General features: G+C 41.8%; 1 protein-coding gene across 3 annotated transcripts in view; it reads right to left on the bottom strand.

Annotated features, from left to right (window-relative positions):
• TTBK2 (tau tubulin kinase 2) overlaps positions 1 to 22,452 on the bottom strand; it is a 205,336-nt gene that overhangs the window by 81,170 nt on the left and 101,714 nt on the right. For all 3 annotated transcript variants that reach the window (XM_066276907.1, XM_066276906.1, XM_066276908.1), the window contains 2 exons: positions 14,701 to 14,841; positions 12,877 to 12,981 (listed from right to left, as the gene is read on the bottom strand). In XM_066276907.1, the coding sequence (XP_066133004.1) occupies positions 12,877 to 12,981; positions 14,701 to 14,841 (246 nt within the window). The remainder of the gene's footprint in view (positions 1 to 12,876; positions 12,982 to 14,700; positions 14,842 to 22,452) is intronic.

The raw sequence follows: 22,452 nt of genomic DNA, 5'->3' as shown, positions 1-22,452 counted from the left end.
TGTTTAGAGAGATCTTGAAATAATACTAAAGTCAACACAATTCAGTCATCTTTTATAATGCAGAAAAGACAACTCAATTGGGAAAAACAGCTACATTACAAATAATTCTAAGTCAAAGCAAATTATAATGAACATCATTAGCAAAGTACAATGAGCTACTAAAGTTAAGGAGTGGTAAGGATTAGTTCTATTTAGTGAAAAGGAAAAGGAAAAGTCTTAGGAATAAGGCTACTTTTAACTGGGCCTTGACAGGTGATCTCCTGATACTTCCCCAATCGATGGTACTTTGGTTGATTCATCAAAATGACACATGCATACATTCTTTTTGATCCAGCAATTTCACTTCTAGAAAATATCTTACAGATATACTTGCACAGATGCAAAAATAATGGATCTACAAATTCATTCACATTACTGTCTGTGATAACAAAAAACTGAAGTAACCCAAATATTCATCAATAGAGGACTGACTAAATAAATTAAGGTACATCCATATAACGGCATACACTTTGTAGCTGCAAAAAAGAATACATAAGCTCTATATCCTGATATAGAAAGATTTATATGCACTGATAAATGAAAAAAATGCAGTATGTCATGCTACCTTTTGAATCAAAAAGGGAAAAATGAGAATATACATTGCACATGCATAAAGAAATTCCAGAAGAATACATCAAGGAACTTATAACAGCTTCCTAAAAGTAGAAGCAGGGATAAAGGCAGACATGAAGGCAGACATGAAACAAGTGAATTTGGGATAGGGGTGAAATGGAGATGTGTTTCACTGTTTACTTTTTTATTTACTTTAAGCCTTTTTTTTTTACAGAGACCAAGTCAGAGAGAGGGATAAACAGGGACAGACAGGAACGGAGAGATGAGAAGAAGCATCAATCATTAGTTTTTCGTTGCGTATTGCGACACCTTAGTTGTTCACTGATTGCTTTCTCATATGTGCCTTGACCGTGGGGCTTCAGCAGACCAAGTAATCCCTTGCTCGAGCCAGCGACCTTGGGTCCAAGCTGGTGAGCTTTGCTCAAACCAGATGAGCCCGCACTCAAGCTGGCGACCTCGGGGTCTCAAACTTGGGTCCTCTGCATCCCAGTCCGACGCTCTATCCACTGCACCACTGCCTAGTCAGGCTTAAGTCATATTTATTGAAGCATAATTTACACACAGGTAAACAAAGTTCCATGAGTTTTGTCAAAGATATAGTCATGGAACTACCACTACAATCAAGAGAAAGGATATTTCTATCACTCCAAATGTCCTTTAACACCTTTTGTAGTCAATCTCTTCCATTCCACTTCCAGGCTCTAGCAACCTCTGATTTTTGTCCATCACTACTCTTAGAATTATCTGGGGTTTTTGTGGGGTTTTTTAGGTTTAACCATTCTAATTACTGTGTAGTAGTATCTCATTGTGGTTTTAATTTGCATGTCCCTGATAACTAAAGATGCTTAGCATTTGTTAATATATACTTATTTCTCTTTGATCAAATATCTATTCAAAACTTTTAGTCATTTCTTTTTTTTTTTTTTTAAATTATTGAGTTGTGAGAGTTGTTTACAGATTCTTTGTCAGATTATGTTTTGCAAATATTTTTCCCAGTCTGTGACTTGAATTTTCATTTAACGGTGTCTTTCAAAGAGCACAAGTGTTAATTTTTTTTTTTGTATTTTTCTGAAGTTGAAATGGGGAGGCAGTTAGACAAACTCCCGCATGCACCCTACCAGGATCCACCCGGCACGCCCACCAGGGGGCGATGCTCTGCCCATCTGGGGCGTCGCTCTGTTGCAATCAGAGCCATTCTAGCACCTGAGGCAGAGGCCACAGGGCCATCCTCAGTGCCCAGGCCAACTTTGTTCCAATGGAGCCTTGGCTGCGGGAGGGGAAGAGAGAGACAGAGAGGAAGGAGAGGGGGAGGGGTGGAGAAGCAGATGGGTGCTTCTCCTGTGTGCCCTGGCCGGGAATCGAACCTGGGACTCCTGCACGCCAGGCCGACGCTCTACCACTGAGCCAACTGGCCAGGGCACAAGTGTTAAATTTTGAGGAATTTTTAATTCTTTTATTTTGCAGCCCTGGCTGGTTGGCTCAGTGGTAGAGTGTCAGGTTTGATTTCTACTCAGGGCACACAGGAGAAGCGCCCATCTGCATCTCCACCCCTGCCCCTCTCCTTTCTATCTCTTTTCCCCCTGCAGCCATGGCTCCACTGGAGCAAGCTGACCCCAGGCACTGAGGATAGCTCCATGGCCTCCATCTCAGACGGTAAGTAGAGCTTAGTTGCTGAGCAACAGAGCAACTCCCTAGATAGGTAGAGCATTGCCCCCTAGTGTGCTTGCCAGATGGATCTCAGTTAGGGCACATGCAGGAGTCTGTCTCTGTCTCCCTTCCTCTCATTGAATTAAAAAAAAAATCTTTTATTTTTGCAACATATAAATATAGTATTACCTTTTCAAAAAGTATATTTAAAAACATCTTTAGAGGAAAAAAAGTGGAAAGTGAGAGTTGTTAAAAACCTAAACAATTGTTTTATTAAAATAAATACCTAAATATTTGGGCCTAGAAAAACTGGCAGAATTACAACAGGAAGAAGGAACTTCATTTTAAGTAAAAAAAACAACAATGAACAAAGCCAAAAGGGAGGAGTATACTTTAAGCATTAGGGAAAGAGTCTAGTACGGTTGAAGCAAATAGTAAGAGAAAATAATAAAAACATAGGTTGATATCAGATTAAAGATGGCCTTAAATGTCATATTAAGTTGTTTAGTTTATAATGTGCAAATAGAATTCATCAAAAAATTTTAAATAGTGAAGTAATATGATTGAGAAAGTGCTTGACATGTTGACTCTGCTGGAAGTATAGAGGACAGACTGTAAGTATAGAGGAAGGAGAAGGTAGAGAGATCAGTGAGTAAATTATTTTAATAATCCAAACAAGAAATCAGGAGATCTGCACAAAAACAATGCGGTACGAATGTGAAGAAGGGGATGAATGTTAGAGGTAGAATGAGTCCCTAGAAGAATAAATCTAGAAAAAGAAGGGAAAGACTCAGCATAAAACCCTCTGTGGACATAAGAAAATAGTTGAAATTCTGGAAAAGTAACAGAGAAAAAGACTTCAACAACTGTTTTTAATTAGGTCACTACAGCCCTAGGAAGTTTCAGTTGAATGGTTAGGAAGAAGAAAACATGGCATTCCAAGAGCTTAGACAAAAAGGGTCAATGTGAGATGCCAGCTGAAGGGCTAGGAAACTGGGGCATGCTTTAAACCCAAAGAGAAAAAATGAGCATGCAGATCCAAATCATTAAGCAAACAGAAATTCAACTCTGAAACTGTATAGATCAAAGTAACTTTGTACCTCACAACTCTATTTAATGTAACTAATATATCTTAAAGATGATTAATATTAGAGGCTATCAAAACCAACCACATAAACAACTCACTAGTGTCACAGACAACATCCATCATTCTATTTGGAATGCATGCTGACTGATGATCCTATACCATAAATTTGGTAGATAAATACACATTTATGCTTTGTGGGAATTTCTTTGTGGTGATAAAAGAGTTTTTTTTATCTTAATTGAGGTGTTGGTTATAATGAATCTACACATAAAATAAAATTTAATATACCACTCCCTCCACTCTTAAGAAAAAAATTGTGTGTAAAATCTGACTCAAGTCTGTACTTGAGTTAATATTAGTGTACCAATATCAATTTCCTAGTTTTGACATTGTACTGTGACTATTTAAGATACAGTATTATCATTGGGGGAAGCTAGGTTACATGGTAACTAGATTTTACAAAGCTCCTTGAATCCGCTCCATATTCCAAAACAACTACCCTTGGCTCTACAGAAGAGAGAAGCAAAGCAAGGTACTGGTTAATGCAAAATTAAGAATGGAGTTTATCTATTGGCTATAATAGTAAGTATAATAACAACTCCAAACTAAGTAAAACTTGAAACTTAAAACTGTTTGCTCTTGTCAAAGTTTAAGTGCTCAACAGGCACATGTGGTTAGAGGCTACCATATCAAACAGTACAGATACAGGATATTTCGTCTTCCTAATAAGGCCAATTGGACAGTGCTGCTCGAGGAAGGAAAAAGAATGCAATCAAGAAAGAACCACAGCAAGCTTCTAAGGTGGTAATGAGTTATTTTTTAACCTAGGTAGTACAACTGCCATTTTCTGGAGTACTTTCTCAATCTATTGAGACTTTGCTTCCTGGCAGTTGTCGATAGTTCGGCTCAAATAAACTCATTAAAAATTCTTATAGGCTTGGAAGTTTTTTTATGTTGACAGTACTGTATGGTCAGTAGCCATGACCACCATCGGAACCACCTGGCCCATGCAGGTTCTCATTTGATTCAGACTGATGGTAATGAAACAATGGAGCCAAGAACTGGTGGGCCATTACTTTTAATCCTAGCTCGCACCCAGCAGGCAAGAAATACACACAGTGGAAAAACACTTCCCTTTCCATCCAGGGCTCCCAAAGCCACTGACTCATCCAAGTATTCCTAGAATCAAAGGCCCCACCAGCCTTATCTGTTCCTTATCTCTCTGCACAAACTGGCTTCTCCTTCAGCATTCTGCCATCTTGGCTGCCTCTCCTCTGCAATGCTGATGGCAGGATCTAGGCGAGCATGCCCCTGGTCTGCCTCATTTTATAGTGTAGAAATTAAAGCCTTTAAGTCAATATATAAATAGGGAAGTCTCTGATACAAAGCCACTTATCTGAGGCATAAATGGGATTCCTCATAAGAGTGCACTACCCCTCTCATGCAACAGTCAAGGGTGTGGGGAAAAGCTTCGTTTTGAGAAGATCTTAGTATTAGAAGGATTTTGAAAAGATTTTACTATTAAAAGGGTGGGAAAAGTTTAGTCTTAAAACTAAGCCTTAGGCTCTAATGACTTTGCCAGCTTACAGCCTGTCTCCCACACCCCATGCAAACTATAAGCAAACAAACATATATATCATATATACAAATTTATTTGACCTACAACTACCAACCTCTTAAACCTCATCTCTCCACTTACACCCTCCTTATTGTGCTATGTTATACTATGGCCTTAGTGGCTGTTGGGCAGATAAAATGTATTATGCTCACTTTGTTAAAGAGGCCGTTGCCCAGGTGATATTAATGTGTGTTGGGGTGGGCTAAAGGCAGGCGGAATCCTTGTAGCGTGGGGCTTGGTTTTGGGATTAAGCCTTTCCTACCCTTTTTGATGTAGGGCAGTACAATCCAATCATGCCTCAGAGAAGTGACTTTGTATTAGAGACTTCCCTATTTTGTATATTGGATTAAGGGTTTGGATTTCTACACTATAAAAGGGGGGCGGAATGAGAGCTTGGCTCTTGGTTCCTGGGATGATCAGCATGAGAGAGCAGAGAAAGTAGAGCCAGCAGCAGAAGGAGGCCACGTGGAGGAGGCCAGGAAAAGCAGCCAAGATGGCGGAGTGCTGAGTGAGATGCCAGTTTGTGTAGAGTTTGTATTTGGGATAAGGAAGGAGACGGGGAACAGAGGTGAATAAGTCTGGTGAGCTAGAAACCTTTGATTCTAGGAAACTCGGATAAGTCAGTGGCTTTGTGAGCACTGAATGTGACTGGGTTTTGGAGCCCAGGGTGTATTTTTACTTGCCCGCCGGGTGCAAGCTAAATTAAAGACTATGGCCCACCAGTTTTTGGCTCCGCTGTTTCTTTACCGACTGTCCGAATCCAATGCGAACCTGCAAGGGCTGGGCTGCTGTGATAGTGGCCCTGGCTGTGGCTTCTGGCTTTACAGTGGCCCCCCTACTTTTTCTTGAAAACATCAAATTTACTCTGCTTCAGAGCCTTTGCACTCACTGTCCCCTCTGCTTGGAACACTGTTGGGCAGATAAAATATATTATGCTCACTTTGTTAAAGATGGCGCTGCCCACGTGGAGGCTGTTGCCCAGGTGATATTAATGTGTGTTGGGGGTGGGCTGTGGGCAGGCAGGGTCCTTGGAGCCTTGGGCTTGGTTTTGGGATTAAGCCTTTCCCACCCTTTTTGATGTGGGGTAGTACAATCCCATCATGCCCCAGATAAGTGACTTTGTATTAGAGACTTACCTATTTTGTATATTGGATGAAAGGTTTTGATGTCTACACTATAAAATGGGGGCAGAACGGGAGCTTGCTCTCTTGGTTCCTGAGATTATCATTAGAGGAGAGAGCAGAAAGAGGCCATGTGGCCAGGAGAAGCAGCCAAGATGGCGGAGTGTTGAGTGAGAAGTCAGTTAGTATAGAGTTTATGCAGGGAGAAGGAAGGAGATGAGGAACAGAGGTGAATAAGTCTGGTGAGCTAGAAACCTTTGATTCTAGGAAACTCGGATAAATCAGTAGCTTTGTGAGCACTGAATGTGAGTGGGTTTTGGAGCCCAGTGTGTGTTTTTTACTTGCCCGCTGGGTGCAAGCTAGGATTAAAGATGAAGGCCCATCAGTTCTTGGCTCTGCTGTTTCTTTACCGACTGTCCGAATCCAATGCGAACCTGCATGGGCCAGGCGGCTGTAGTGGTGGCCGTGGCTACTGGCTTTACAAACACTTTCTTAACAGATAGTCACATGGCTTGCTCTCACACTTCATTCAACTCTCAACTCAATACCTCCTCAAAGGAGTCTTTTCTAACTAATACCTCTAAAATAGTCTTTTGTCCTTGTAAAGCCAGGAGCCACAGCCAGGGCCACCATCACAGCTGCCCGGCCCATGCAGGTTCGCATTGGATTCGGACAGTCGGTAAAGAAACAACGGAGCCACAAACTGGTGGGCCATAGTCTTTAATTCTAGCTTGCACCCGGCAGGCAAGTAAAAATACACACTGGGCTCCAAAACCCAATCACATTCAGTGCTCACAAAGCCACTGACTTATCCGAGTTTCCTAGAATCAAAGGTTTCTAGCTCACCAGCTTTATTCTCCTCAGTTCCTCATCTCCTTCCTTATCCCAGATACAAACTCTACACAAACTGGCACCTCACTCAGCACTCCACCATCTTGGCTGCTTCTCCTGGCCTACTCCACGTGGCCTCCTTCTGCTGCTGGCTCTACTTTCTCTGCTCTCTCATGCTAATCTCAGGAACCAAGAGCACCAACTACCGTTTTGCCCCCACTTTATACTGTAGCTTCACAACCTCTAATCCAATATACAAAGTAGGGAAGTCTCTAATACAGTCACTTCTCTGAGGCATGATTGGATTGTACCACCCCACATCAAAAAGGGTGGGAAAGGCTTAATCCCAAAATCAAGCCCCAGGCTACAAGGATTCTCAACACACATTAATATCACCTGGGCCACGGCCTCTTTAACAAAGTGAGCATAATACATTTTATCTGCCCAACAGTCCTCACTGCCCAACAATCCCTATGTCAATACCATGCTTTGTATTCTTCATAGCATTTATCACAGTATAAAATTATGTATTAATTTGTGTATTATCTGTCATCCACTAAAATATAACCTCCATAAAAGCCTGGTTTTGCTCTGCTTACTCAATGCAGCAGTCCCAGCACCTCTATCCATGCTTCACACATATGTGCTCATTAATATTTTAAAATATTTAAAGATACTTGGAGGCCCTGGCTGGTTGGCTCAGTGGTAGAGTGTTGGCCCAGCAAGACGATGTCTGGGATTCAATTCCCGGTCAGGGCACACAGGAGAAACAACCATCTGCTTTTCCATGCCTCTTCCTTCCCCCTCTCCTCCTCCCACAGCCATGGCTGGACTTATACCAGAGTTGGCTCTAGGTGCTGAGGATGGCTCCATGGCTTCCCCCTCAGGGGAGGAGCTCAGTTGCCAAGCAATGGAGCAACGCCCCAGATGGGCAGAGCATTGCCCCATAGTGGGCTTGCCAGGTGGATCCTGGTTGGGGCATATGCAGGAGTCTGTCTCTCTGCCTCCCCTGCTTTTACTTAATTAAAAAAAAAAAGATACTTGGAATAGAAATAGGATTTCACAGTAATATTCAAATCTAATAAACTAAATAGAAACTAAACCACCTTCTGTAACAGTGAAATGCTTCGTCTCTCTGACTCCATCTTGTTCAAGCCTGCTTTGTTCCCATGACCTTCAGGCTAATAGATCTGCTTAGTCTTGCATATAGACATGCTAATCATTAGAGGAATCCTGCTGGAGCTTGAGGAGATAAGGTAAAAGGTACTGTTTATCAAAGATTTGCAGGAACCAGACTCACCTCAACTAACACAATCTTCCTCAAACCCCTGGGGCACCCAGATTTCCCCAGTTGTCAATCAGCTCAAATGCCCCGCCCATTTCCCCTTCCCTCGGCATAAAGAAGCCTGAATTCTGTACTTTCTTAAGATAAATTTGATGAACCACCAGGTCTCCCATCTTGTCAGTTGGCATCTTCTTGATCAGTAAACTTTTCCTTACTTTAAACTCTGATGTTTTGAGCCTTGCCCTTTTAAAGTATAGTGCACATGGATTTTGGACAAGTAACACTACCTTGCTACCTATTAATAATGTAAGACCTTCACCAGAACCAAAAAGACTCTCTTACGATGTCTAGGTGTTGGGCAGATAAAATGTATTATGCTCACTTTGTTAAAGATGGCGCTGCCCACGTGGAGGCCGTTGCCCAGGTGATATTAATGTGTGTTGGGCATATGAGAAAGGAATCAATGAACAACTAAGGAACTGCAACAGAGAATTGATGCTTCTCATCTTTCTCCCTTCCTGTCTGTCTGTCTCTATCCGACCCTCTGTCTCTGTAACAAAAACAAAACAAAACAAAAAATAGTGGGAGACTGTTGGGCAGATAAAATATATTATGCTCACTTTGTTAAAGATGGCGCTGCCCACGTGGAGGCCATTGCCCAGGTGATATTAATGTGTGTTGGGGGCAGGCTGTGGGCAGGCAGAATCCTTGTAGCCTGGGGCTTGGTTTTGGGATTAAGTCTTTCCCACCCTTTTTGATGTGGGGTGGTACAATCCCATCATGCCCCAGATAAGTGACTTTGTATTAGAGACTTACCTATTTTGTATATTGGATTAAAGGTTTGGATTTCTATACTATAAAATAGAAGCAGAGCGGGAGCTTGTGCGCTTGGTTCCTGAGATTATCATTAGAGGAGAGAGCAGAGCAGAGAGCAGAAGGAGGCCACATGGCTCCTAGCCTTCTTTGATGGAATAGAGGCTCTAAATTGGTGTGGTATGCTGAGAATTCTAGGACTCCAACCATCCTTCTCTTGGCTCATGAGGCAGTGGTTCCATGCTCGGGGACCTCAGACTACTGCCCCCAACTCAACCAAAGGGCTCAGCTCCTAAAGTAAGTCACTCAGAGAACAGCTAGCCTCACTCTTGTTAGAGATGGAATTAAGCAAGACTCGTGGAGACAAAACACCTCAGCAAGGCAACTTTAATAACTTCAGCAGAAGCGCTTGTTGCTGCTATTGAAAGCCAGCCAGCAAGCATGTGGACAGAGGTCAAATTCTGATTTAATCCCTAATGCAGGCCCTAGGCTGCTAGGTCTCGAACCATTGGCTGGAGTGCTGAATGTCCAATCTTATTCTCTCTCGATTGGCTAGTTCAAATGTCCACGCCAAAGTGGAAGGGAGAGATGGGGATATTATTAAGTAGATAAGGGGGTTGAAGAATGGTCAGAAAAATCTGGATGACCAGATGAAAGGGGTTGGGAAGTGGGGGTTGGTAAACAAGTTAGTTGTTTCTCATTCTACTCCCTGGTTGGAGGAATCCAAATGAAGTGGGTTGGGAATTAGTGGAAGAACATGAGTAAAACATTTCCTTCACCCCCAAATCTAGAGCCCTGGCTCAGAGATTTTGCCTGGGGGCAGAAAGCAAAAAGAGAGATAATTCTTAATCCCCTTCTAAAGAAAATTCAATTAAGTTTAAATCCAAGATCCCTCTCAAAAATACCAGAGATTGTAGTAAAGGCAATTAGGAGGAGGCTGGTGGAGCTAATGAATACACAGCCTAGACTATGGGCTCTCCAAAGGAGAATCAGGAGAATAAGACAGATGAAAGGAGCCCACCTGAGTCCAGAACAAATATCAAACTCTGACTTCAGAAACTTCCACTTTAGGACACACTATTTGATTATATTAGTTTGTCAATGAATTTGTGCCCCAGGGCACTGTTGTAAACAATAGAGCAATTAGCCGTTGACTTGAGACACTGATATCTTAAAAACCCCAAGGCCTCGGCCCTGGCTGGTTGGTTCAGTGATAGAGCATCGGCCTGGCATGCAGAAGTCCCGGGTTTGATTCCCGGCCAGGGCACACAGGAGAAGCGCCCATCTGCTTCTCCACCCCTCCCCCTCTCCTTCCTCTCTGTCTCCCTCTTCCCCTCCCGCAGCAAGGCTCCATTGGAGCAAAGATGGCCCGGGCGCTGGGGATGGCTCCTTGGCCTCTGCCCCAGGCACTAGAGTGGCTCTGGTCGCGGCAGAGCATCGCCCCCTGGTGGGCAGAGCGTCGCCCCTGGTGGGCGTGCTGGGTGGATCCTGGTCAGGCGCATGCGGGAGTCTGTCTGACTGTCTCTCCCCGTTTCCAGCTTCAGAAAAATACAAAAAACAGAACAAGACAAAACAAAACAAAAAAAAACCCAAGGTCTCTGGCTTGAGCATGGGATCATTGACATGATCCCATGGTTACTGGCTTGATCCCCCTGGTCAAGGCCCACATCAGAAGCAATCAATGAACAACTAAAGTGACACAACTCTGAATTGATGCTTCTTATCTCTCTCTGTTCTTGTTTCTCTCTCCTTTCTTGTTTCTCTCTTTCTCTCACTCTAAAAATAAACAAAAAACAGGCCCTGGCCGGTTGGCTCAGCAGTGGGGCGTTGGCCTGGCGTGCGGGGGACCCGGGTTCAATTCCCACCCAGGGCACATAGGAGAAGCGCCCATTTGCTTCTCCACCCTCCCCCTCCTTCCTCTCTGTCTCTCTCTTCCCCTCCCACAGCCAGGGCTCCATTGGAGCAAGGATGGCCAGGCGCTGGGGGTGGCTCTTTGGCCTCTGCTCCAGGCGCTGGAGTGGCTCTAGTCGTGGCAGGGCGATGCCCCGCAGGGGCAGAGCACCGCCCCCTGGTGGGCAGAGCATCACCCCTGGTGGGCTTGCCGGGTGGATCCCGGTCGGGCGCATATGGGAGTCTGTCTGACTGTCTCTCCCTGTTTCCAGCTTCTATAATTAAAATAAAAATAAATAAACAAACAAACAAACAAAAAACAAAAGAACAATAGAGCAATCAATTAGTGAAGATTAGCACTGTGTTTTGGGGTAGGGGTGAGAAAAACAGAGTTGACTGAAATAATGTAATCACTAAGCAAATAAAAAAGCACTCAGTCCAAATAATCAACCATCTGGGTGGCACAATGGATAATGAGTTGTCCCAGCACACAGAGATTGAGGGTTCAATCCCTGGTCAGGGCAAATTTGAGAGCAATCAATGAGTACACAACTAAATGGAACAATTAAGTGGAACAATGAGTTAATGCTTCTCTCTCTCTCTCTCTCTCTCTCTCTCTCTTTCTCTGCCCCCCTCCACCCAAATTAATGTAAAAATTAAAAAAAAAAAAAAAAAAAAGAAGGGCCTGACCAGGTGGTGGTGCAGTGGATAGAGCATCGGACTGGGATGCAGAGGACCCAGGTTCAAGACTCCAAGGTCGCGGGCTCCAGCACTCCAACTTGAGTGCGGGCTCATCTGGTTTGAGCAAAAGCCCACCAGCTTGAACCCAAGGTCGCTGGCTCCAGCAAGGGGTTACTCGGTCTGCTGAAGGCCCGCGGTCAAGGCACATATGAGAAAGCAATCAATGAACAACTAAGGTGTTGCAACGTGCAACAAAAAACTAATGATTGATGCTTCTCATCTCTCTCCATTCCTGTCTGTCCCTGTCTATCCCTCTCTCTGACTCACTCTCTGTCTCTGTAAAAAAAATAAAAAAAAAATAAAAAAAATTAAAAAAGAAAAAAGAAAGCCCCTGGCCGGTTGGTTCAGCAATAGAGCATTGGACCAGCCTGTGGAAGTCCCGGGTTCGATTCCTGGTCAGGGCACACAGGAGAAGTGCCCATCTGCTTCTCCATTCTTTCCCCTCTCATTCCTCTCTATCTCTCTCTTCCCGTCCTGCAGTCAAGGCTCCATTAGAGCAAAGCTGGACCGGGCACTGAGGATGGCTCCATGGTCTCCACCTCAGGTGCTAGAACAGCTCTGGTGGATACAGAGCAACGCCCCAGATGAGCAGAGCATCGCCCCCTGGTGGGCATGCCAGGTGGATCCTGGTCGGGTGCATGCGGTAGTCTGTCTGACTGCCTCCCCGCTTCTGACTTTGGAAAAATTCAAAAAAAAAAAAAAAAAAAAAAAGAACAAGCACATAATAATAAACACTGGAAGGGGGACCAATCAGACAATAGAAACTGCCTGTGAGTAACTAGATATTGTTGGTTTTAAATTAGCCATTATAAACATCTTCACAGAACTAAAGAAATGCTTAAGTAAGGAAAGAATGACAACTCCATAGCAAATAGAGAATATCAATAACGAGAAAATTTTAAAAGAACCAAATGGATATGAAAAGTATATAATGGAAATAGAAGAACTATATAGTATGTAGAAAAACCCTCTGACTGCAAAACAGACCCCTGATCATAAAGGGCTAACATGTGTTCTTACTACAAGACAATTCTAAAACTACATGTACTTTTTTTAAAGCCACAACTTTCAATAATAAAATTATAATTACCTCATTTATATGATTTATTCATAAATCTTTATTCTATTTTGAATGGCATTTATGCTGATACATAATTAGCATTTCTTTAGAGTGATACAATAAATAATAGGTTACTTTTCAAATATTTAATAATAATATAAAATATCTTACTGTTCTGACGTCACCACAGGCATTGGTAAATTGTCGAGCCAAGCCAAAATCAAGCATGTAACATTTCCTACATGTACTAGGAAAGCGACCCATGGCGAAGTTCGACTAGAAAAATAAAGGAAAATATACATATTCCTATAATAATTATTCTTTATATCTTATCCTTTCTATATTTTAATTTGTCTGCTTAAATTCTATATAACGCATTTGTCCTAGTACACTCTTCTAGTCAATGATGTTTACTGTAATTAATATAATACATAAATTTCATTGTGTGTTCTATTAATGTCTAAGATCAGATGAACTTTGAGCAACAAAGAATTTAAGCAACGTATAAAGTTATATACACAACAATGACTTGAAAAACCAATCCCTATTTTTTAAAATGGGAGAAACTAAAAGTAGGCAAAATCAAATACATAGCTCAGAAAAGTAAATAAATATCCTAAAGTTGAATTTCACTAACTGTAAAAATTAAAATGCAATTTAAGGAAACATTTCAAAACAGACTTAAGTAAAATATACTTTGTATTCTTCCCTTAATGAAAATCCATGTAACATTAAATGACCACAAAAAGCAAAGATAGATATGTAAATAAGAAAATTATAAAAGTAAAAACCAAATTTTTACCAAATTGTTTGCTTTTATTTTAAAATACAATTCTACCTAGGGAGTTTTTTTATGAAAATGTCACCTCTTCGATCACCAGAGCTCTCAAATGACATTTAGTGTGGCACAGAAATGGGAGCCAGCGAAATCTATCTTACATTAAGTTTGTTTTTAGTTAGCATTTTCATGTAAATTATTTAATTTTAGAAATCATGTAGCAACAGATGGGTGTAATTCCCAACTGTACCAACATCTGATAAATTCCTAGTAAATATAATATATCAGAAATGGGTAATTTCCCCTTTTGAGCAATTAAAAAACCAAGAAGGAAAAATAAGTTTTATTTCACACTTATGGAAATGACAATATTTAAGAAAAACAATAGGAAAAAATTATATATTGCTAGTGTAGCACTCAGGAGAAAAAAATTAGTCTTTCAAAATTTATGATTTCTTAATTTGTCACTTAAAAAATAGTTCAGAGCTTGACCAGGTAGTGGTGCTGTGGATAGAGTGTCGGACTGGGATGCAGAAGGACCCAGGTTCAAGACCCCAAGGTCACCAGCTTGAGCGTGGGCTCATCTAGCTTGAGCAAAAAGCTCACCAGCTTGGACCCAAGGTCGCTGGCCCCAGCAAGGAGTTACTCGGTCTGCTGACGGCCCGCAGTCAGGGCATATATGAGAAAGCAATCAATGAACAGCTAAGGTGTCGCAACGAAAAGCTGATGAATGATGCTTCTCATCTCTCTCCGTTCCTGTCTGTCCCTGTTTATCCCTCTCTCTGACTCTCTCTCTTTCCTTGTAAAAAAATAAAAATTAAAAAAAAAAATAGTTCAGAGAATACAATACCAACATCTAAAAGCAACATATGTAAATATTTTTGACCAATATTAGGAAAAAGAAATCTAAAGAATAACTATCAAATTAGCGGTAAGGCTAAGTAATTAGCAAAGTTAACACACATAATAAGTCAAGCATTAATCACTTTTAATTTGGCTACCGAGCAACATTTTCATTGTATAAGAAAAACTCTTAAATATAAGTGGTAGTTTATAATTATTTTTAAATTAAGAGGCATTATATTTTGCTTCCAGTTACATTTTTGCTATAGAAATGAAAATGTTATCTTGTATTTAATATAGAAAGTTACATTTGTAATTTATTGCTTCCCATCCAACAAATTCATTCTGTGCACTGGCTAGAAAAGGACCCCTACCGGTTTGATGTCCCGGTGCAAGAATCCCACACAATGGATGCTCTCAATAGACTCCAGAATCTGTCTACCCAGCCGAAGAGTAGTGCTAATAGTGAATGTGCCCCGGGACTGGCTACGGCGTAGATCCGCCAGATTCCGACCCTATAGAAACCAAATAAACACTTTAAAACATGGTACTAAAACTATGTTAAAAGAAAAGATGGAGAATTATCTATTTACCATTAAAAATGTTTTGACTGAAATAGCAAAGATTTTACCCAAATTGTGATTTTCTCACTCAAAGGAAGAGATTCTATTAAAATAATGCATTGATGTTTCAGACAAATTTAAGAATAACCAAAGTTTTTGAGCATGTGTCCAAGTCACAATTCCCTTTGTTTCTGATGTCATAACAAAATACAGTCTTGATTATTTAAAAAATATATTTTATATATATCTTATTTAAAAATAAATATATATATAAATGTTAAACATATACAAAAATTTATATATATTATTTTAAAAGATATTTAAACATGCACACACACACACCCAGAGCAGTAATTCCTCATTACTGCCTAACATATATTTCCATACAAACTACTTATTTGTAGTATGTTTCTACTTTCCACTACTTTCTCATATGTGGCACAATTTCCTTATAAAACGGGGCAAGTATTTTGGGAGGATTAAAACAGAGCCATATAAATTGTTTAGAATACTATCTGACATACAGTTGGTACTCAATAAATGCTATTTATTGTTATTATGAACAAAAATTATATGAAACACCCAATTACTTCTAGTAGTAGAGAAAAGCAATGAATGTATCTAGCCTGTGCCAGTAATTACATTCATGATTGCATTTAATTCTCACATCATCCTGAAAAGAAGTTATTTCTGTTTTACAGATGAGGAACTTGAGGTTCAGAGAGTTTAAATAATGTTAACCTGTTAAGGTAAAGTTGTCTTTCAAATATAAGTCTGTCTGACTCCAAAGTGTTCTTTTCCACTTCACAGTGCTATTCCATCCAGAAAGTTCCTTATTGCCTAGTTAACAACCAGTAATCTGATGAGAAGAACAGGTTACAGTGCTGCAGTTCTATGTCCTAAAGAATGCAACTGGCCCCTATATTTCAAGGAAATTTAAATATCCCAATCTCTCTATTCCCAAAATGTTGCAGTATATAATCAGGATTAATATCACTAAAACAATGACCTCAACTAAAAACAGTTGATTTACTTTTGAAAAAATAATAAATTCTTTTTTTTCCCCCTGAAGTGAGAAGCAGGGAGGCAGAGAGACAGACTCCTGCATGCACCCAACCAGGATCCATCCAGCATGCACACTAGGAGGTGATGCTCTGCCCATCTGGGGCGTTGCTCTGTTGCAACAAGAGCCATTCTAGAGCCTGAGGTGGAGGCCATGGAGCCATCTTTAGCGCCCGGGCCAACTATGCTCCAATGGAGCCTTGGCTGCAGGAGGGGAAGAGTTAGAGAGAAAGGAGAGGGGGGAGAATGGAGAAGGAGATGGGTGCCTCTCCTGTGTGTCTTGGCCAGAAATTGAACCCAGGACTCCACATGCCAGGCTGATGCAAATGTAATAATTTCTTATATTACATAAATACCATTTAAAATAAAACATTAAATAGTAATCTAAGAATTTAAAAAATTACAAGAAAGTCAGGAGTCTTTCATACCACATATCTTTAAAACGGCAGTTTTCCCATAGTATAAATTGCTAGTTTATTATTTTTTTAATGTTAGGGTAATTTATTGTTCTCTACATCCTCAGAAAATGTAAAATAAGTGATAATCAAGAGCAACAACTTTTATAATCCCATTAGAACACCTAATAACTTCAATATTTTTTTAAATTTTATTTATTTATTTATTTTTTATATAGACAGAGAGTGAGTCAAAGAGAGGGATAGACAGGGACAGACAGGAATGGAGAGAGATGAGAAGCATCAATCATTAGTTTTTCGTTGCACGTTGCAACACCTTAGTTGTTCATTGACTGCTTTCTCATATGTGCCTTGACCACGGGACTTCAGCAGACTGAGTAACCCCTTGATGGAGCCAGCGACCTTGGGTCCAAGCTGGTGAGCCCTGCTCAAACCAGATGAGCCCACACTCAAGCTGGCGACCTCGAGGTCTCAAACCTGGGTCCTCTGCATCCTAGTCACGCTCTATCCACTGCGCCACCGCCTGGTCAGGCAACTTCAATATTTTGATTGCCAAAAATATACCAAAGATAATACTGGAACTTCATTTGTAAATAACTTCCACCACCTTAAAAGCTTTTGAAAGAAAATCAAACTACACCTATATTAGTAATGATTTTTTTTAACAGATACAGAGAGAGAGAGTCAGAGAGAGGGATAGACAGAGACAGACCAGAACAGAGAGATGAGAAGCATCAATCATTAGTTTTTTTGTTGTGCATTGCAACACCTTAGTTGTTCATTGATTGCTTTCTCATATGTGCCTTGACCACAGGCCTTCAGCAGACCGAGTAACCCCTTGCTCAAGCCAGCGACCTTAGGTCCAAGCTGGTGAGCCCTTGCTCAAACCAGATGGTCCTGCACCAAGCTGGTGACCTCGGGGTCTCGAACCTGGGTCCTCGGCATCCCAGTTCGATGCTCTATCCACTGTGCCCCATCTGGTCAGGCTAGTAATGATTTTTAATTTTTAAATCTTTTAAAATATAAACCTGAGGTATCAAATAACAAAATCTAAAAAGATAAATACACGACTGGCAAAAGTATGAGGAAAGAATTATTAATATGAAAATACAGGTCCTGGACAGTTGGCTCAGCAGTAGAGCATAGGCCTGGTGTGTGGAAGTCCTGGGGTTGACTTCTAGTCAGGGCACACAGAAGAAACAACCATCTGTTTCTCTCTCCCACCCCCATCTATCTCCCCCCCCCCTCTCTCTCCCTCTCTCTCTTCCCCTCCCGTAGCCATGGCTCGAATGGTTCAAGCAAAGCTGGCCCTGGGTGCTGAAGACAGCTCCACAGCCTTGGCCTCAGGCACTAAAATAGCTCTGTTGCTAGTAAGCAATGGAGCAGCCGCCCAGACAGGCAGAGCATTGTCTGGGAGGGGGCTTGCCAGGTGGATCCTCGTTGGGGTGCATGTGGGAGTCAGTCTCTGCCTCCCTGCCTCTCATTTAATAGAAAAAGAAATAAAGGAACACATGTAGGTTGGATCCAAGAAATTATACAGAGTGGGGCAAAAGAAGGTTTACTGCTGTGAATATGCAAAACAGTTTATTCTTGTATTATCATTTATTATATATATATATATTTTTTTTTTTTTTTGTATTTTTCTGAAGCTGGAAACGGGGAGAGACAGTCAGACAGACTCCTGCATGCACCCGACCGGGATCCACCCGGCACACCCACCAGGGGCGACGCTCTGCCCACCAGGGGGCGTCGCTCTGCGGCGACCAGAGCCACTCTAGCGCCTGGGGCAGAGGCCAAGGAGCCATCCCCAGCGCCCGGGCCATCTTTGCTCCAATGGAGCCTTGGCTGTGGGAGGGGAAGAGAGAGACAGAGAGGAAGGAGGGGGGTGGGGTGGAGAAGCAAATGGGCACTTCTCCTATGTGCCCTGGCTGGGAATCGAACCCGGGTCCCCCGCACGCCAGGCCGACGCTCTACCGCTGAGCCAACCAGCCAGGGCCTATATTTTTCATACAAACAACTGTATAACTACTTTTGCTTCACCTTGTATATCAGAGTATATACTAAAAATGATTATTTATTATAGAGAAAAATTAAAAACATTTTACATCTCCATCAATAAGGGAACAATTAAATAAACTATGGTACAATCATCTTAACTAATATGCAGCCAATAAAAAAATAGAATCCTTGTACATAGTAATATGAAATATTGCTGAAATTAAAAAGTAAATTTACTTCTTCCTAATTCTAAAATTTAACATGATCCCAAAAAATACAAATAAAACTATTAGGAATTTTAAACATACCTAAAGAAAGAGAAAATAATATAATGAACCCTTGCCTGTTATCCACTACCCACACCCCACAATACACACCCTCCTTTCCCTTCCCACACGCATACACTGGATTATTATTTTCATGTAAATCCCGATTATATCACTTCATCTATAGATTTTTAAAAGTACATAAGAGCAAAGAGATGTACTTTCAGATCCCTGAAGTTCACAATATAAAATCAAAGAGGTTATTAGCAATTCTATTATCACAAATTTGAATTGGAAATATCAACATAAACCATATTTTCTCTTTAAAAAAAACAAAAACATATCCTGAATCCATCCACTTGAAAAGAATTTAAAACAATGACCAATTCAGTTTCATTAGGTATCCATAACATCCAGATTGTGGTCTCTAAATACCATTTCCCATTAACAGAAATAAAAGCTTAAGGGAGAATGGCTGATTCCAGCTCTGAAGCATGAAATATATACAGTGAGCCAGGTACACAATGTTGTACCATAAAGTAAAGATGCTATCAAAGACTGCTGCAATCTAATCCTGTCAAAATTAATCAGGATCAAACTTGAAGGAAGTCTTGATAGCCAGAGATGGGAGAATTTGAACATTAAAAAGAAAAACAGCCTGGGTCAGTGGTGCAATGGATAGAGCATCATCCTAGAGCACTGAGGTCACCAATTTGATCTCAGGGTTGCCAGATAGATCCCCAAGGGTCCCAGGGCATTCCCAAGGGCACAGACTCAATCCCAAGACGCAATTAATGGGGACAACTAAGCAGAGTGAGGAGTTGATGCTTCTTTCTCTCTCTCTTTTACCCTCCCTTCCTCTATATTAAAAAAGAAAAGAAAAGAAAGAAAAGAAAAAAGAAAGAAAGAAAGAAAGAAAGAAAGAAAGAAAGAAAGAAAGAAAGAAAAAAGAAGGGAGGGAATGAGGAAAGGAGGGGAGGAGTGAGGGAAGAAAAAAGGAGGAAGGAAGGAAGGAAGGAAGGAAGGAAGGAAGGAAGGAAGGAAGGAAGGAAGGAAGGAAGGAAGGAAGGAGGGAGGGAGGGAGGGAGGGAGGGAGGGAGGGAGGGAAGGAAGAAGGGAGGAGGGAGGAAAGGAGGGAAGGAGGGAGGGAAAGAGGGAAGGAAGGAGGAGGGAGGGAAGGAGGGAAGGAAGAAGGGAGGGAGGGAGGAGGGAGGAGGGAGGGAAGGAGGGAGGGAAAGAGGGAAGGAGGGAGGGAAAGAGGGAAGGAGGGAGGGAAAGAGGGAAGGAGGGAGGGAAAGAGGGAAGGAGGGAGGGAAGGAGGGAAGGAGGGAGGGAAAGAAGGAAGGAGGGAGGGAAAGAGGGAAGGAGGGAAGAGGGAGGGAAGGAGGGGAAGAGGGAGGGAAGGAGGGGAGGAGGGAGGGAAGGAGGGAAGGAGGGAGGGAAAGAAGGAAGGAGGGAGGGAGGGAGGAGGTAAGGAAGGAAGGAGGGAGGGAAGTAAGTAAGTAGGGAAGTAGGGAAGGAAAGAAGGAAGGAAGGAAGGAAGGAAGGAAGGAAGGAGGAAGGGAGGGAGGGAGGGAAGGAGGGAGGGAGGGAGGGAGGGGTAAGGGAGGGAAGGAGGAAGGGAGGGAAGAAAAATAACGATTAAAATGAAAATTTAAAAAAAAAAACAAATAAAAACACAAAATGGCCCTGGCCAGTTGGCTCAGAGGTAGAGGGAGGATCTGGAGTATAGAAGTCCCCGGTTCAATTCCCAGTCAGGGCACACAGGAGTGGTGACCATCTGCTTCTCTTCTCCTCCTCCTTCTTTCTTTCTCTCTCTCTTCTCCTGCAGCCATGGCTCAACAGATTTGAGCATGGGGCCCAAACACTGAGGATGACTCCATGGAGCCTCCGCCTCAGGTGCTAGAAATAGCTCAGTTGTAAGCAACCCCAGACAGGGGTTGCCGGGTGGATTGCGGTTGGGGCACATGCAGGAGTCTGTCTCTCTATTTCCCTTACTCTCATCTAAAAAAAATAAAATAAAGATTAAAATGAAAAAGAAAAACACAAAATGTTAAATCTGTGAATTCATAATTATGTTTTTAAAAAACAACCTAACCTTTATCTCAATGGATAAAGCGTTGACCTGAAATACTGAGGTCAGTGATTTCAAAACCTCAGACTTGCCCAGTCAAGGCACATATGAGAAGCAACTACTACAAGCTGATGTTTCCCACTCTTTCCCCACTTCTCTTTTGTCTCTCTCTAAAATCAATAAATAAAATCTAGAAAAAACACTGAGAGGTGTCCCCTTTTTAAAATAACAGGAAAGCAACTCATTATTCTGAAAACTGGTAAATAAAAGGAAAGAATCAGGCCCCGCTCAGTAGCTCGGTTGGTTAGAGTGTCATCTCAATATGCCAAGGTTGTGGGTTTGATCCCTAGTTGGGGTATATATGAGATTCAAACAATGAATGTATAAATAAGTGGAACAAAAATATCAATGTTTCTCTGTCTCTTTCACAATATCTTTCTAAAAATAATTAAATAAAAATTTAAAAAATCAAGTATTAATCCTCCCTTCCTATATGAAATATTATCCTTCCTTAGGATAACCTAATAGTTGGTGGAGTGCTTTTTAAAGAATTCTAGCTAATACATCAATTAGAAATAACAGAATTAGAATAGTACATTTGCAACCTCAATGAATCTAGGAAATGATTTCTAATGGATTGATAAAACTTAGAGAAAAACTACTGGAAACTTTTTTTGTTGTTGTATTTTTCTGAAGTTGGAAACAGGGAAGCAGTCAGACAGACTTCCGCATGCGCCCGACCGGGATTCACCAGGCATGCCCACCAGGGGGCGATGCTCTGCCCATCTGGGGCGCCGCTCTGTTGCAACCAGAGCCATTCTACAATAGTGCCTGAGGCAGAGGCCATAGAGCCATCCTCAGCGCCCGGGCCACTTTGCTCCAATGGAGCCTTGGCTGCGGGAGGGGAAGAGAGAGACAGAGAGGAAGGAGAGGGGGAGGGGTGGAGAAGCATATGGGCGTCTCTCCTGTGTGCCCTGGCTGGGAATTGAACCCAGGACTCCCGCACACCAGGCTGATGCTCTACCACTGAGCCAACCGGCCAGGGCCAAACCACTGGAAACTTTAAAATGAATGAATCAGGCTGACAGTCACTGCACTCACTGATTAATCTTAACATTCCTAAAAGTGAGCCTGACCAGGCAATGGCTCAGTGGATAGAGCATCAGCCTGGGACGCTGAAGACCTAGCATAGAAACCCTAAGGTCACCTGAATGCAGGCTCATCTAGGCTAAGCGCAGGCTCACTGGCTTAAGCATGGGATCATAGACATGACCCCATGGTCACTGGCTTGAGCCCAAAGGTCGCTGGCTTAAGCAAGGGGTCACTAGCTTGGCTAGAGCTCCCTGGTTAAGGCACATATGAGAAAGCAATCAATCAATGAACAACTGAAGTGCCACAAATATGAGTTGATGCTTCTCATCTCTCTCCCTTCCTGTCTGTCTCTGTCTGTCCATTTCCCTCTCTTTATCCTTTCCTCCCTCCCTCCCTCCTTCTCTTTCTCTCTCCCTCAAACAAGAAAAACGAAAAGAAAATATTACTAAAAAGAGACAGCCAGACACTGCCTACTGATGTATTTTGGCCAAACAAAACAAAACTGGAATCTGATTTAATCACCAGTTTATAAAAAAAAATACAGGGAATAGAAGAACATGCTAAACAACATCACAAGGAGAAAATCCGCAAAACCCAGAATATGGAACTTCTGCATGACAAATGACTCCCTTTTTTATGAATGAGAAGAAAAACA

This window comes from Saccopteryx bilineata, chromosome 4 (assembly GCF_036850765.1).
Source record: "Saccopteryx bilineata isolate mSacBil1 chromosome 4, mSacBil1_pri_phased_curated, whole genome shotgun sequence".
In the NCBI taxonomy this organism is placed as follows: Eukaryota; Metazoa; Chordata; class Mammalia; order Chiroptera; family Emballonuridae; genus Saccopteryx; species Saccopteryx bilineata.
Note: the sequence above shows the minus strand (reverse complement) of the source record. Positions and strands in the feature narration are given on the sequence as shown.